Below are 11,916 nucleotides of genomic sequence, written 5' to 3'. Positions count from 1 at the left end.
TCAGATAACTACATTAGTCATAAGGCTTAGACCTGCTGGTCATAGGACTCTGTTAAAATTAGGTTGCAAGAAAGAAAATTGCGTGAGACTGCCGCCTGGGGGGAGGAGGTGGAAGAGGGTGGATGGCCTTTTGGGTTTCTTTCCTTTGTTTCTCGCTTCTCTAGCTTGTTAGGAATAGGCAATGAATGGGACTGTCTCCCTACTCTGGCCTGTCACGATCATTGTTGAGCAATCTCCCCGTCCTTATCTCAACCCTCAAGCCCTTTGCATCCTCTTTTCTCCCTGTTCCTCTTTGAGGAGGGGGAGTGAGAGAGTGGTTGTGGTGGAGCTCAGCTGCCCACCCGAGTAAAACCATCCCAGAAGCGCATGTTGAGAACTGCTTTGGAGAGCAGTTTTCCAAAGATGCCCAAGATGAGTTCCTGGAATGTGCAAAGGGTGCAAAGGGCTCTTTAGTGAAACCTGGGGGAAAAAGTTAAGATCCAGGTTACAGTAGTATACGTTCTCTGCGCTCCTCACGAAATGTACACGTTGGGAACAGGAGTGGCAAGCGGTTTCTTTTTCAGGGAAGAAACCAATTTGGAGGGGCGACGTGTGCTTTCTCCCGTTTGCCAGCAGCCTCTCCTGATCGCAGTGACGTTTGCTGGATAACCCTGGGAGGCCTCCCGGTTAGGTCCACCAACTCCTTCAGAACCCATTTGTGCATCCTGCCAGGCTTTTCCCCACAGGCCCCAACGTGCCCCCCTGGCCCTACGAAAAAGACCCTTTGTCCGCAGAGGGGAGGCCACGTGGAGTTGGATTTCCCCAAGGACACAGCGAGCGGTGAGACCACGTACATGTACAGAGTTTTATTGCCCACAGGGTGCCACGGTCACCTAGGGCCTTGTCTGCCTTCTCCACGCTCGGGTGTCCTCAGTGCTGCTCGGGCCCTGGAAAGCTGCAACAAGACAGACAGAGCTGTGAGCAGCCAGCCCAGGCAGCTGTGCCCCCTGATCACTCCTGATGCTTGCTGGATCCCTGATCTCCAGATCACTCCTCGATGCTTGCTCAAGCTTTTGAAGGAACTCGGAGGCAGGTTGCAAGGCAAAGCCCTGCGTCCCTGTCTACCCCATCTTCAGCCCATGGGACACAGCACGGTGTGTGCCCTGTTCTGCAAAGGCAGGGCCCGGAGGAAAGAGGAAAGAGAAAGCAGAGGCCCCTACAGCTCTCTGGTCAGGAAAGGGAGTGGGAAGTTCCAGTGCGGGCTCTCACCAAGGATTTCGAAGGTCGATGGGTGCAGCCTCTGCCCGTTCTCTAGGCAGCCTCTCCTGGCTACGGCACGGAGCCTCTCCAACATGGGGGGGGCGTTTCTGGCCTAGGGCAAGACAGGAAGGCACAAGTTCATGGGGTCCAAAAAGATGCCTTCTGTTGCCCCTCAGCCAGCTGGGGCAGGGGGAAGGGGAGAGGCAGGGCAGGGCCACAGGGCCCTGACGTCTCGCTGGAGCACAGCTTCCTTACCAGGTAACTGCAGAGCGCATCCTGCAGCTCTTGTGCACCCAGCCTCTCGCAGAGAGAGATGATGTCCTGTGGCCGCCTCAGCCCCATAAATGGAGCACAGAGACTGAAGGTGATCTTGCACATCTGAAAAAGAGAGTTGTGCCGTCATTCCTCCTCCAGCAGCGTGTCTGGGACCTGCCCAGGGAGCTCAGCCAGCCACGCCTGGGCCGTGGCCACGCAGCTTTCTGGGGCTTTGGGAGCAAGCTCCAAGGGCACTTACGCTGGCAACTGCAGAGTCGGGATCCCGGAGGTGCAGGAAAAGGCTGACCCATGTTTCCGCCACTTCTCCGGCAAAGAACGACCGCTTGCTCGAGGCTGAGGAAGCCAGGACTGAATAGAGGCGCAAGGCCGAGTAGCGAAGGTACTCTTCTTCCTGCAAGCAGAAAGCCGTTTGTCAGCTGGGTAACGAGGCCGAAGCAGGCACTCAGCCAGCAGAGGCCATCCAGGCGGCGCGTGCAGGCCCCTGCCCACCCCACGCTTCTCAGAGCAGCGGCAGCAAGAGCTGGCTTCACTCACAGACTCGAAGAACATCTTGGTGGCCCTGGCGATGTCTTCAAAGGCCGATCCCAAGTTCACCGCCTGCAGCACCCTCACGAGCTCAGCTAGCGCCAGCATGCTTTCTGCAACCACCTCGGGACAGGCAGTGTCCGCCAGGCTCTGTTGCAGCACCTGGACAACTTGTCTCCCGTGCTTCCGCACCTGCAAAGCCAAAGACGTGCACAGACTTTTTTACTCTGACGTTTGGCACCCAATTTGCCCTCAGCAGCCCTGCTGGCATCAGGGAAAGGAGCCCTGCTTTTGCCTTTGCCGCTCTGTCCAGGCCCTTGAATCAGCTCTCCCCCGGGGTCTTGCTAGGGAGGGGAATATCCCTGCAGTCAGAGCGCAGGGAAATCCGTCTCACCTCCACGGGCATGCTGCCGGCTGCGTTGCCCAGAGCTCTCGCTGCCAGCTGCCTTATGGTGCTGCTTCGGTGCTGTGCTTTCTCAGCCAAGACACGCAGAGTCTTCAGGACGTTCCTCTTCTCAAGAGGCGGCTCCTTCATCAGCTGCAACAGAGCAACACAGCCACGAGAGTCAGGACACAACCTCAGCCCAGGCACAGCACACAAGCAGGCTTCGCACAAAGGAGTCTCGATGGGGACGCTTGCTTCTCATCTCTCCCCACAGCAAGAGGCAGCCCAAGCAGCAATGTCTTTCAGAAAAGCCCTGGGGAGCCCCCCTGCCCTCCTACTGCCTCACCTCAGCAAAGAAAGCCATGGCCGTCAGCTGCAGGTTTGCTGATGGGTAGCGCAGCCACTGGGAGAAGATCTCAATCAGCTCCCGGGAGATGAGCTGGGCACGGAGCAGGACACTGCACAAAGAGCACAAGGGGCAACGCCCGGTCAAGTGGGAAGGCTGCAGGCTGCCACCGCGGACTTGCCCTCCTCCAGCACAGGCGCTGCTCTGCCCTGCACAGAGCTCCCCGAGCACACAGGAAAGGGCCCCGGCAGCCGTTCCCCTGGGCGCAGCCACCGAGAGGAAGGCGAGATGCTGCCCTGGGGCTCTCACCTCGTCAGGAGGCACATGCCCTCGGCATAAGTGCGGGGGCTCTCCAGCAGCGCCGACATTTTCTGCCTCCAGAACGGCGTCAGCCAGCTCTTCTCAGCGCATTTGCTCAGCACTGCCATGAGAGTTTTGCAGAAAGGCCTGGGAAAGAGCAAGAGCCAGAGAAGTCTCAGATCAGAGCAGTGTTCCGCAGGGATCTTACAGAACTTACAGGGACTTAGCAGAGCAAGAATGCTCAGCAGCTTTACGAGCCGCTTCTTCACTCATCCCAAGCTCCAGCGACGGAGAGAGAGGCAAAGAAGCACAGAGGCAACGCTCTGTAGCCACCAGGTCTGTGGCAAAAGCCGGCCAAAAAAGCAACTGTCTATTTAAGCCCTGGCAAGGTGCCCTGTTGTGTTGTGTTGTGTTGTGGGGGGACTGATGTGAGCACTCGAACCTCCCCAGGGAGGCAGCACCGCCTGAGTGCAATGCTTGGTGCACCCTGACAGGCCGGGAATTACACCGGCAGAGCCTCCACGGCAGGAAAGCACAGCTGCCCGTGGCCAGAGCTGGGCCACAAACCCTGCGAGGATGTGGCAGCTGTGCTTGTGTTCCCTGGGAGTCACCGCCCAGGAAGACCCTCAGCACACAGACATCTCTACCACAGTGAAAACCAACTTTGCACAAGCCATCGTGCAAGAATGACAGAGAGAAAAACAGAGAAAAGAAAGCCCCAAACAAACAGGGATGGGAGGAAAAAAGCAAATCTGCAGCCTCAAGTGGCCTCCCGCCTAGGAAGCAGGACAGGAAACAACCAAGCATGCTTGGCTAGGCAATTCAAGCCCCCCTTGCCCTGCCCCTCCTGCTCCTGACCTGCACACGTTGTCCTCTTGCCGCTGATCCTCAGCGTGCCCTCTCCAGGGGCTGAGGGGCGCAGACAGCATCTCTTCCCCCAGTGCCTTGCTGAGCTGCAGCAGGAGCCCAGGGAGGAGGGAGGGAAGCAAGCTCTGGACCCCCTCCTTGGACTGCACGGACACCATTACGGAGATGGCACGGGTGACCTGCAGGGAAATGAGAGCACCCGACAAGCACCCGTTAAACAAGAGCTTTGCCACCAGCCCCGGCCCGCTGGCTGCCTGGGGCACTTCTACTGCCTGCACGCCCCGTCTCCAGGACAGCCTTGCAGCCTGGGAGCAGCGGCTGTCCCGGCCGTCCCGAACTGCTACCGCTGAGACACTGCAGCAGAGACGCTTGCAAAGGGCACCCAACGCCTTGCCCTCGGACTGGGAGTGGGGGAGCAGGCACAAAGCCTCTGCCACCGAACGTACAGTCAAGGACTCCGGAGAAGGCTGGTGGGCGTGCAGCCTGCGACTGGGCGAGCTGGGCTGGGAGCTGTCGTCTCCCACTTTCTTCAGCTTCCTCGCTAAGCGCTTCAGCACACCGAGGCCAATGCTGTCTCTCCCCAGAGTCCTCCACAGCTCCAGTGTGTTTCTGCCAAGAGATGTGCAACCATGAGCCTGTATGCTCTGTTACCAGTGCTACAAGCACACCTCCGACATTTGGCTGGAGGAGAAGGAGCTGCTGCTCCCCTTGGATCGCCCTAGGGGAGGGGAGGCAAGCTACGGCTCTCTGAGCCCAGCAGGAAAGGGAGGAGCGCATGTACCTGTCCAGAGGCACAAACTTCTCAAGGATGACGTTTATCGTGAGCTCCCGGTGATGGCGGGCCAGGATCAGCACCGCATGGTGCACAAAGTACACGAACGAGGGCTCCAGCATGGACTCTGTGCAGGTGTGCAGGGCGGAGACGATTCCTCGCACCTGAAAGAAGCAGGGGAGAAAGAACGTCTTGGCACGGGAACATGGACGTTCAGCCCATGAGCCACGCCTGCTCCCTTGCCACGCTTTCACGCTCGAAGGCGAAATTTCACCCCTAGCACCCTGCCCGAGCCCTGACTCTGCACCGAGAGCTTCTTTAGCACACAAACGGCAAGATGTGTGGTGCGACAGCCAAAGCAAAAAAGTCCAAGGCATGGCAAAATGTCTCTTACGTCTGGACCAATGTCCTTGCCACACGTTTCCAGAAAGGTGAGCATCCAGTTGCCTGCAGCACGCACGCGGCTTCCTCTGGAATGCCGGAAGGGTCCCAGGATGGCATTCATGAAGTCTGCGGCCTGTTCTTTGGGGACGTTTTTGCAAACGACCTGGAAAGATGCAAGAACCAGGAGAGATCGAGAGCCCGTCACGGCTCCGCTCCAGCTCTTCAGAACATAAGGCAAGCTTGAGGGCACTCCTTACCTCTGCGATGCGGATGGAGGTCTGGAGCTGCTGAGAGGCGTCGCTGCGAGCACTCAGCCCCTCACACAAGCTCGCAGGGTCGTCTGTCTCCAGCACCCTGTTCGTGGCCTTGGCTGCAACGAGCACGGGGAGAAAAGGGGAGTCCCACTTAGGGCAACTGAACTTCCCTTCCCAGCCATTGCTGAAGGCCAGGGGAGTCAGTCTTGAACTCGCTGCAGCGGGATGGCCCTTGCCAGGTTCCCGCTAGGGCCAGGCGGGGCAGAGGGCCGGCAGGAGCCTGCTCTACTCACACTCACCTTGGATGTGGAGAAGGGAGCTGAGGCAGGCAGCGGCCAGCTGGCGGGAGCTGCTCGTGGGCTCACAGGTCAGAGGCCCCAGCAATCCCGCCAAGGCGCCAAACGGCAGGTAGGCACCTCTGGTCTGCAGGGGCGAGAGGAAGAACAAGGGCTGGAGGTGGCCCCAGCACTCCCTTGCGTCTCCCAGCCGCGCCCTGCTCAGGCCAGGACTGGGCAGAGGGGGGCTGGGCGCTGGGGGACCCCACAGCCTGTGCACAGCTGGGCAGAGCTGCCCTGCCAGGCCCCCTTGCAGCTGGGGGCACACGCTGGGCATCCTTCCTCACCTGAAAAGCCACTCCATCTCTGCAGTCCTCCAGCAGCTGGGCGCAGACCTGCAGGGCTTTCTTGCACACCCACGGATCGTCCGAGGAGAGCCAGAACCACAGCACCTGGGGCAGAGCAGCTCTGTCTGCCAAGGGGCATCTTTCCCTTCCCGCCATCCCTCTCCATTTCCCTCCCTTCCTGGCACTTTCCCTGCGGCACTGCCCCACTCTCTTCAGACGCACCTGCTCCCACCCAGGAGCTTTTCCCTGCAGCCAGCTCCCTGCTGCAGCCAGCCAGGGGCTGCCTCTTGGCTTTCCCCCCTGAAGGGCCCACTTCTTGGCCTCCCCGAGCTCACAGTCACCTGGCACGGCAGCAGGAGGTTCCTGCTCCTCTGCTAATTCCCCACTGGTGACAGGAGGGACGCTTGCCCCAGCACCCCATGGATACTCACCTCGGCGATGTCTACCAAGTCGACAGGGCTTGGCTTTGCCTTGAGCAGGACTGCCATGAGCCGGCCCAGAGCCTTCGTGGCCATGTGCAGAGACTGAAAGCGGGGGAGAGGGACGCAGATGCAGGATCACGGCTGCTGCCAGCACACAGCTTGTGCTGGGGAGGGCAGCTTGTCCTGAGCGAGAGGTGGGCAGGGAAGGGACAGCAAGTTACCTGGAGCTGCAGCACTGCCTGCTCTGCGTTCCTGATCTCCCCAGTCTGCTCAGCCGCTGAAGGAAGTGGCAGGATGGCCCGGCAGCAGTCAGACAGCAGGCTGCAAATTTCCTTGCTGCTGAACGAGATCTCCAGCTTGCTGGCAAGGGGAAAAAGGAAGACGAGGGAAAACAATAAAAAAGAGGAGTTCCTAGCGCTCTCCAGAGAGGGTCGCATGGCATCTGGGCTTGTCCTCATCGACAGCCCCAAATGCAAGCAGCCTAGGCTGTGGCAGGGAGTGCTGCTCTTTGGGAGCTCCCCGACAGGAGGAACGTCATCCCGCCTCACAGCCCCCGCAGCTCCTCGCTCTTACCTCCACTGCTCCAGGGCCAGAATCACCTTGAGGTGCAGGGACGCTGCCGGGAAGTCCCAGAGGGTCGTCTTCATCAAGTTCTGCAAGAGAAAGTTGCCAAGTGGGCCTTGGGCACAGGAGAGCTCTCGCAACCTGCCTGGGGACGGGCACTTCTGCCAGACACTGGCTGCAGCGCTCCCGCAGCTCCCACAGGGGCGCTGCAGGATGGAGCAGCTCCCCAGCGGCTGCCCAGCCATGGCCACTGCCTGCCAGCACCCAAGGGCCCCCCCCACCAGCTGGGGACACGGCTCCAGGAGCTCCCACGCGGCTGAGGGAGACCTTCCTGCCTCCTGGCATGGCCCCAAACTCCCCTGCAAGACAGCCCTGGCTCTGGGCACTCACCTGCAGGATCAGCAGCAGCTTGTGCTTCAGGACAGGATGGAAGCTGCCCAAGTTCCCCGCAGCGTGGATGGCACAGCCGACCTCAAGGATGCTCTGCGCCAGGGCAAGATTGGTCTGCAAGTTCTGGGGCCCAAGAGAGAAGAAAACCCTTGGAACTGGAGGAAGGGCCACGGGCTGCGAGAGGAACATGAGCCCACGGGGGAAATCTAGGGGAAGGCCTTGGATCTTCCTGCTGGGACAAACCATTCCTCGGGGGACCCTGAGAAAGAGACGGCCCAGCTCAGGTGCAGCCCTGCCCCTGCACGCCCCGAGCTCTCACCTGGCTGCTGGAGATGGAGAGCAGCAGGATGTTGCCCGCGATGTCTGCCTCCACGTGGGCGAGCACTTGTTCCTTGGAGGCACGCAGTGCCATGCTGCTGTGGGCGAGCATGACAGCCCTGCAAGTGGCCTCAGCTCTCCTGCTGGCCTGGGTCGTCTGCGTTGCAAGAGATGCTGTGAGACGTCCGCCCCATGGCCCCCCACAGCCCACGACGAAGAGCAGGTGGAAGACAGCCAGGGAGGGAAACCCCAAACACCTCACCTTCCTGCCTCTGGAAACCCTAAGGCCCCGGACACTGCTCGAGGTGGCAGCAAATGTTGTCAGTGTCTCCAAGGCCAGGCGGAAGTGGCTGTCGGCGGCTTGGCAGACGAGAGCAATGATTCCCTGCAACAAAAGAGCGAGGGACAGTTGGCACAGGCCCAGCCGTTCACAGTGGCGGGCAGCGATGAGGAGCTGGAAAAGGCCTGGAGCAGGGCCCAGGGACAGAGCAGGGAAGCTCACCTGGGCCTCAGATGGCTCCTCAGGTTGTGCTCTCGTCAGATGGTGCAGCAGGTTCTCTTGGACGTGTGGGAGTTCCTGACAAGCTCCCAGCGTCGTCCCAAGAGCCTTGTACAGGAAAGCCTGCAAGGGAAGAAGCCGAGCCCGAGATGCAGCACCAGCCTGGCGTGCTGCAACGGGGCCAGAGCAGGACAGGCGCCAGCGCACGGGGAGCAGCCGAGCCCGGACGCAGGGATGGGCTTTCGCCAGCCCCGCTCAGCACGAGAGGAGGGAAAGGCCGCGGGGGGCAAGGGCCGGGGAAGCAGCGCAGACAGCCCTCGTGGGCAGAGCAGCGCCTGCAGCCCCAGCCCCAGCCCCGCACGTGGGCGGGGGCCCCGTGGCTGCGCTGCCAGGGGAGAGCCGGGCAGGGAACCGACCTTCTCCCCAGAGCTGCTGGGAGAGCTGTCCAGCCGCTGGCTCAGCGCACAGCTCAGGCGCTTGATCCAGGCGTCGTCCCCGATGGTTTCCAGGGATGCCCTCAGGAACTGCAGGAGAGAACAGGAGAGGAAGCGAATGCTTCTTGGCCTTTGACAAGCAGGAAGAGGCAGTGCCAAGGCACACGGCCACGCCAGAGTGGCCTTCCACGAGAGCTGTGGCCCGTGGGAGAAGGGAGAGACTCCTCTAGGAGGAGGAGTGGGGTGCCTGGGAAACACCCCTGCCAGCTGGGGAATGCCACCTCTATCTATATGCTACGCCTCCCAGGGCTGCAGTACCTGAAGCAGACGGCGCTCCCACTCGGCAGTGTCTGGGATGTTCCCCTTTCCTCCTAGAAAGAAGACAAAAACCTTGCTTGGGACCAAGCCACAACAGAAGAGCTGCTGCAAAGCTGGCCTGGCCCAGGGAAGCTGGTGGCTGCACCCGCTCCAGAGGCAGCCGTCCGTCCCTCCCCACAAGCACCGCCCCAGCAGGGCCATGGAGGTGCCACCAGGGCCGGGACGAATGGATGGCTGTGGGACCGCTCCCCCCAGCTTCAGTGCTGGCTCCCCGGCAGGGAAACGAAACGGCAGCAGAAGAAGCACTGGGCACCAGGCGGGGATTCCCCTTAGCCATGCTGGGAAGCTGACTTGCCATGCCCTCCCTCCCCTTTCCCCTCCCCAGCAGCACTTTACCTTGGAGGTACTGCAGCAGCAGGGGAATCTCGCTGTTCCACGTGGCCCCCACAGCTCCGTGGATCCTGCTGTGGAGGCTCTGCAGCACCAGCAAGGCAGCAGCTTGGAGGTCACTGCCCGCAAAAGGAGACCCCGCCACCACCAGCAAGCGAGCCAGCAAGTTGTGCGGAGTCAGCGTCGTGTCTACGGGGAGAAAGAAATGCTGGGTGAGATGCCGAGCCACACCGTGCCCTGCCACGCTGCCGTCCCTGCAGGGCGCAGACCCAGAGGTCAGCATTGGGGGAGTTGCTACTCCTACCTTGCAACAGGGCGTTGAGGACATCGGGATCCAGTTCGTGATGCTCGTGCCCTGCTGTCAGCTCATTTCTCTCAGCCAGGGCACGGAGACAGCGCGAGAGGGGGATCAGCATGCCCGTGTACTTGGCTGGCATCACATAGATCAGCAGCCTCGGCCACAGGAGCTGTAGGCCATGAGACAATTCAGCCCGTCAGCATTTCTGCCTCAGCTCAGAGATGGGGAGGATGGTGTGCATCTCCCTGAGCACTTCCGAGCATGCTGGGGGGGAGCCTTCAGGTGTGCAAAGGGGGCTAGGAACAAATGGCCTGACGGAGAGGAGAGGAGAGGAGCAGCAGCAGCAGGACAGAGGAGGACTTACTTTGGCCATCCCTCTCACAGAGATGTCCAGCGACCCCAGGACGTCCATGCACAGCCCTTGGAGAGCTCCTTCTTCCTGGGCTTCCTGGGCAGACAGGAGTCCCGCAGCCTGCAAGACACCATTGGGAACCCCCCGCCCCGCTTGCTCTCAGTTCCTGCCCCAGAAGGCTCAGGCGTGGCCCCAGCAGGCTCCCATGCCAGCCTCCTGGCAGCAGATCTCCCCAGGGAAGATGTTGCACGCTGGCCTTACCCTTCTGCTCGAGCTCTGGCTGAACTCGCTGAAGATGTAGCCCACAACGTCCCACGCTGAGCAGCTCTGGGCATTGGCACTGAGCAGCTCCCTGATGAAGTGCAGAACTGCCCTCCTCACCTGCCAGGGGTCAAGTGTGCTTAGCACAGGGCCACGGGGACCTGCCCATGCCGGCAGCGGCATCACCTCTGGCCGTCAGCCCTCCCTCCGGTAAACACGAAGGAGCGGGGAAATGGCTGGCTAGGTCCGAGCCCTTCTAGTCCAGCCTTGCCAGGCTCTGCCTCTGCCCTGAGGGAAAAGGTTGCTCTCCCATCCCAACCCCGACCCCGACCCCGACCCTGACGGCACAGTCCCTTCCCAAAGCAGCTCACCGGGATGCTGGGGTCCCTGCACACACTCTTGACAGCCTCCACCACCTCGGGCAGCTTCTCTGCCATCGCGGACTCTGCAAGAGATCCAGTGAGGCATGCGTGGAGGCACAGCCCAGAGGGCGGAAGAGAGCCCTCCAAGCCCTGACCCCGCAGTACTGACCGTCACAGCGTGCCAGAGCACCGAGCAGACCCAGGGCTGCCACGCGCACGGCCTCCCTCTCGTGGCCCAGCTGGGACTCCAGGAACAGGATCGTCTCCTCTGGGCAGATGCGAGCTGTGGGGAGGAAATCCCATCCTGCATTAGCAAGCAGCTTACCCCCATTGCTGAGCTTTGGGAGAGAGCTGCCGGGACACCACGGGGCATCGCCACAGCTCCTCTCCTTACCTTGCAGCAGGATGCACTGGCTCAGCTCTGCCTTATGGTCCTGGCTGTGCTCTTTGGTGTCGGCAGTGAGCTGTGGGAACAAGGTGGGAACATGGTGGAGAAAGTCCCAGCAGCATTGAGAGGGCCCGAAAAGAAACGGCGCTGCCAGCTCTCATCTCCCTGGGCACTGGTGGCAAGAGGACCCCCAGCCAAAACCCAGCCCACCCCACAGCGTCCCCAGGGACCCACGCACAGGTCTGGAGCACCCAGGAGCCACCCAGGAGCCAAGGCCGAGCAGCATTCAAAGACTCGGGGCTCTGGAGTCCTCCCGAGACTCAGCCAAGAGGGAATTGCTGTGGCTGTGTGGGTGCAGGCTCCCCTTACCTCGCTGTACACGACGCTGTTAATGGCAAGACACTTGCCCTTGGGGACGGGGATCTGAACTTGCTCCAGGGCCTCCAGGAAAGAAAGGAGGCTCTGCAAGAGAACGGGAGAGGAAGAAAGGGCCGAAGCCATGTCAAGCCACTTGCAAATGGAGCAACTGTGCACAGCCACAGAGCTCCCCGTGCAAACAGCCCCTGAGCCCTCGTGCCACTTGCACAGACCCCACGGCCGTGCCAGGCCCTGCGCCACACCTCACCTTGGTCACCCTGGAGGCGTCTTGGACCGTCCGGTACTGCTGCAGGAGCCAGAGGAGCTGCTCCCAGACATGCTCCCGGTGCTCCTCCTTGTGCAGGAGGACACGCATCAAGGGAGTCATGGCCCCGATGACGGCTTGCTTGTCCTGGAGAGGAAGCGGGGAGGCCCAGCGTCAAAGGCTGAAGGCCTGCCCTGCCCACAGAGAGGCCTTCCCCTTGCCCTTTCCCTTCTGCCCTGCAGGAGATGGGCTTGCTCTGGAGGGCAGAGAGGTTTTCCCCACCCCTCACCCCCCGCCCTGCCTGCCCAAATGCCCTGGGCTTCAGCTG

At 61.2% G+C, this 11,916-nt stretch overlaps 2 protein-coding genes and 2 long non-coding RNA genes across 4 annotated transcripts; all 4 read right to left on the bottom strand.

Annotated features, from left to right (window-relative positions):
- Positions 1-26: 26 nt before the first annotated feature.
- On the bottom strand, positions 27-3,221 carry LOC137855312 (protein maestro-like). The gene is made up of 7 exons (XM_068679349.1): positions 3,081-3,221; positions 2,772-2,883; positions 2,435-2,578; positions 2,050-2,232; positions 1,754-1,906; positions 1,249-1,351; positions 27-49 (listed from the first exon to the last, which is right to left on the bottom strand). The coding sequence occupies exons 1-7, from the start codon at positions 3,197-3,199 to the stop codon at positions 27-29; spliced, it is 837 nt and encodes a 278-aa protein (XP_068535450.1). The 5' UTR covers positions 3,200-3,221.
- Positions 3,222-4,516: 1,295 nt separating this feature from the next.
- Positions 4,517-5,192, bottom strand: LOC137855701 (uncharacterized). The gene is made up of 3 exons (XR_011095904.1): positions 5,105-5,192; positions 4,720-4,874; positions 4,517-4,547 (listed from the first exon to the last, which is right to left on the bottom strand). It is a non-coding gene; the product is annotated as an uncharacterized lncRNA (long non-coding RNA).
- A 653-nt stretch (positions 5,193-5,845) lies between these two features.
- Positions 5,846-9,447, bottom strand: LOC137855311 (maestro heat-like repeat-containing protein family member 2B). The gene is made up of 11 exons (XM_068679348.1): positions 8,916-9,447; positions 8,580-8,687; positions 8,167-8,286; positions 7,927-8,049; positions 7,666-7,821; positions 7,347-7,469; positions 6,966-7,045; positions 6,614-6,752; positions 6,402-6,494; positions 5,971-6,075; positions 5,846-5,878 (listed from the first exon to the last, which is right to left on the bottom strand). Exons 1-11 carry the CDS (start codon positions 9,114-9,116, stop codon positions 5,846-5,848), a joined length of 1,281 nt encoding a protein of 426 aa, XP_068535449.1. The 5' UTR covers positions 9,117-9,447.
- A 168-nt stretch (positions 9,448-9,615) lies between these two features.
- LOC137855702 (uncharacterized) lies at positions 9,616-10,340 on the bottom strand. The gene is made up of 3 exons (XR_011095905.1): positions 10,217-10,340; positions 9,968-10,075; positions 9,616-9,772 (listed from the first exon to the last, which is right to left on the bottom strand). It is a non-coding gene; the product is annotated as an uncharacterized lncRNA (long non-coding RNA).
- Between the last annotated feature and the right edge of the window lie 1,576 nt (positions 10,341-11,916).

This window comes from Anas acuta, chromosome 4 (genome assembly GCF_963932015.1).
Source record: "Anas acuta chromosome 4, bAnaAcu1.1, whole genome shotgun sequence".
Lineage (NCBI taxonomy): Eukaryota > Metazoa > Chordata > Aves > Anseriformes > Anatidae > Anas > Anas acuta.
The sequence above is the reverse complement of the archived record's forward strand: the minus strand, read 5'-3'. Positions and strand labels throughout refer to the sequence as shown.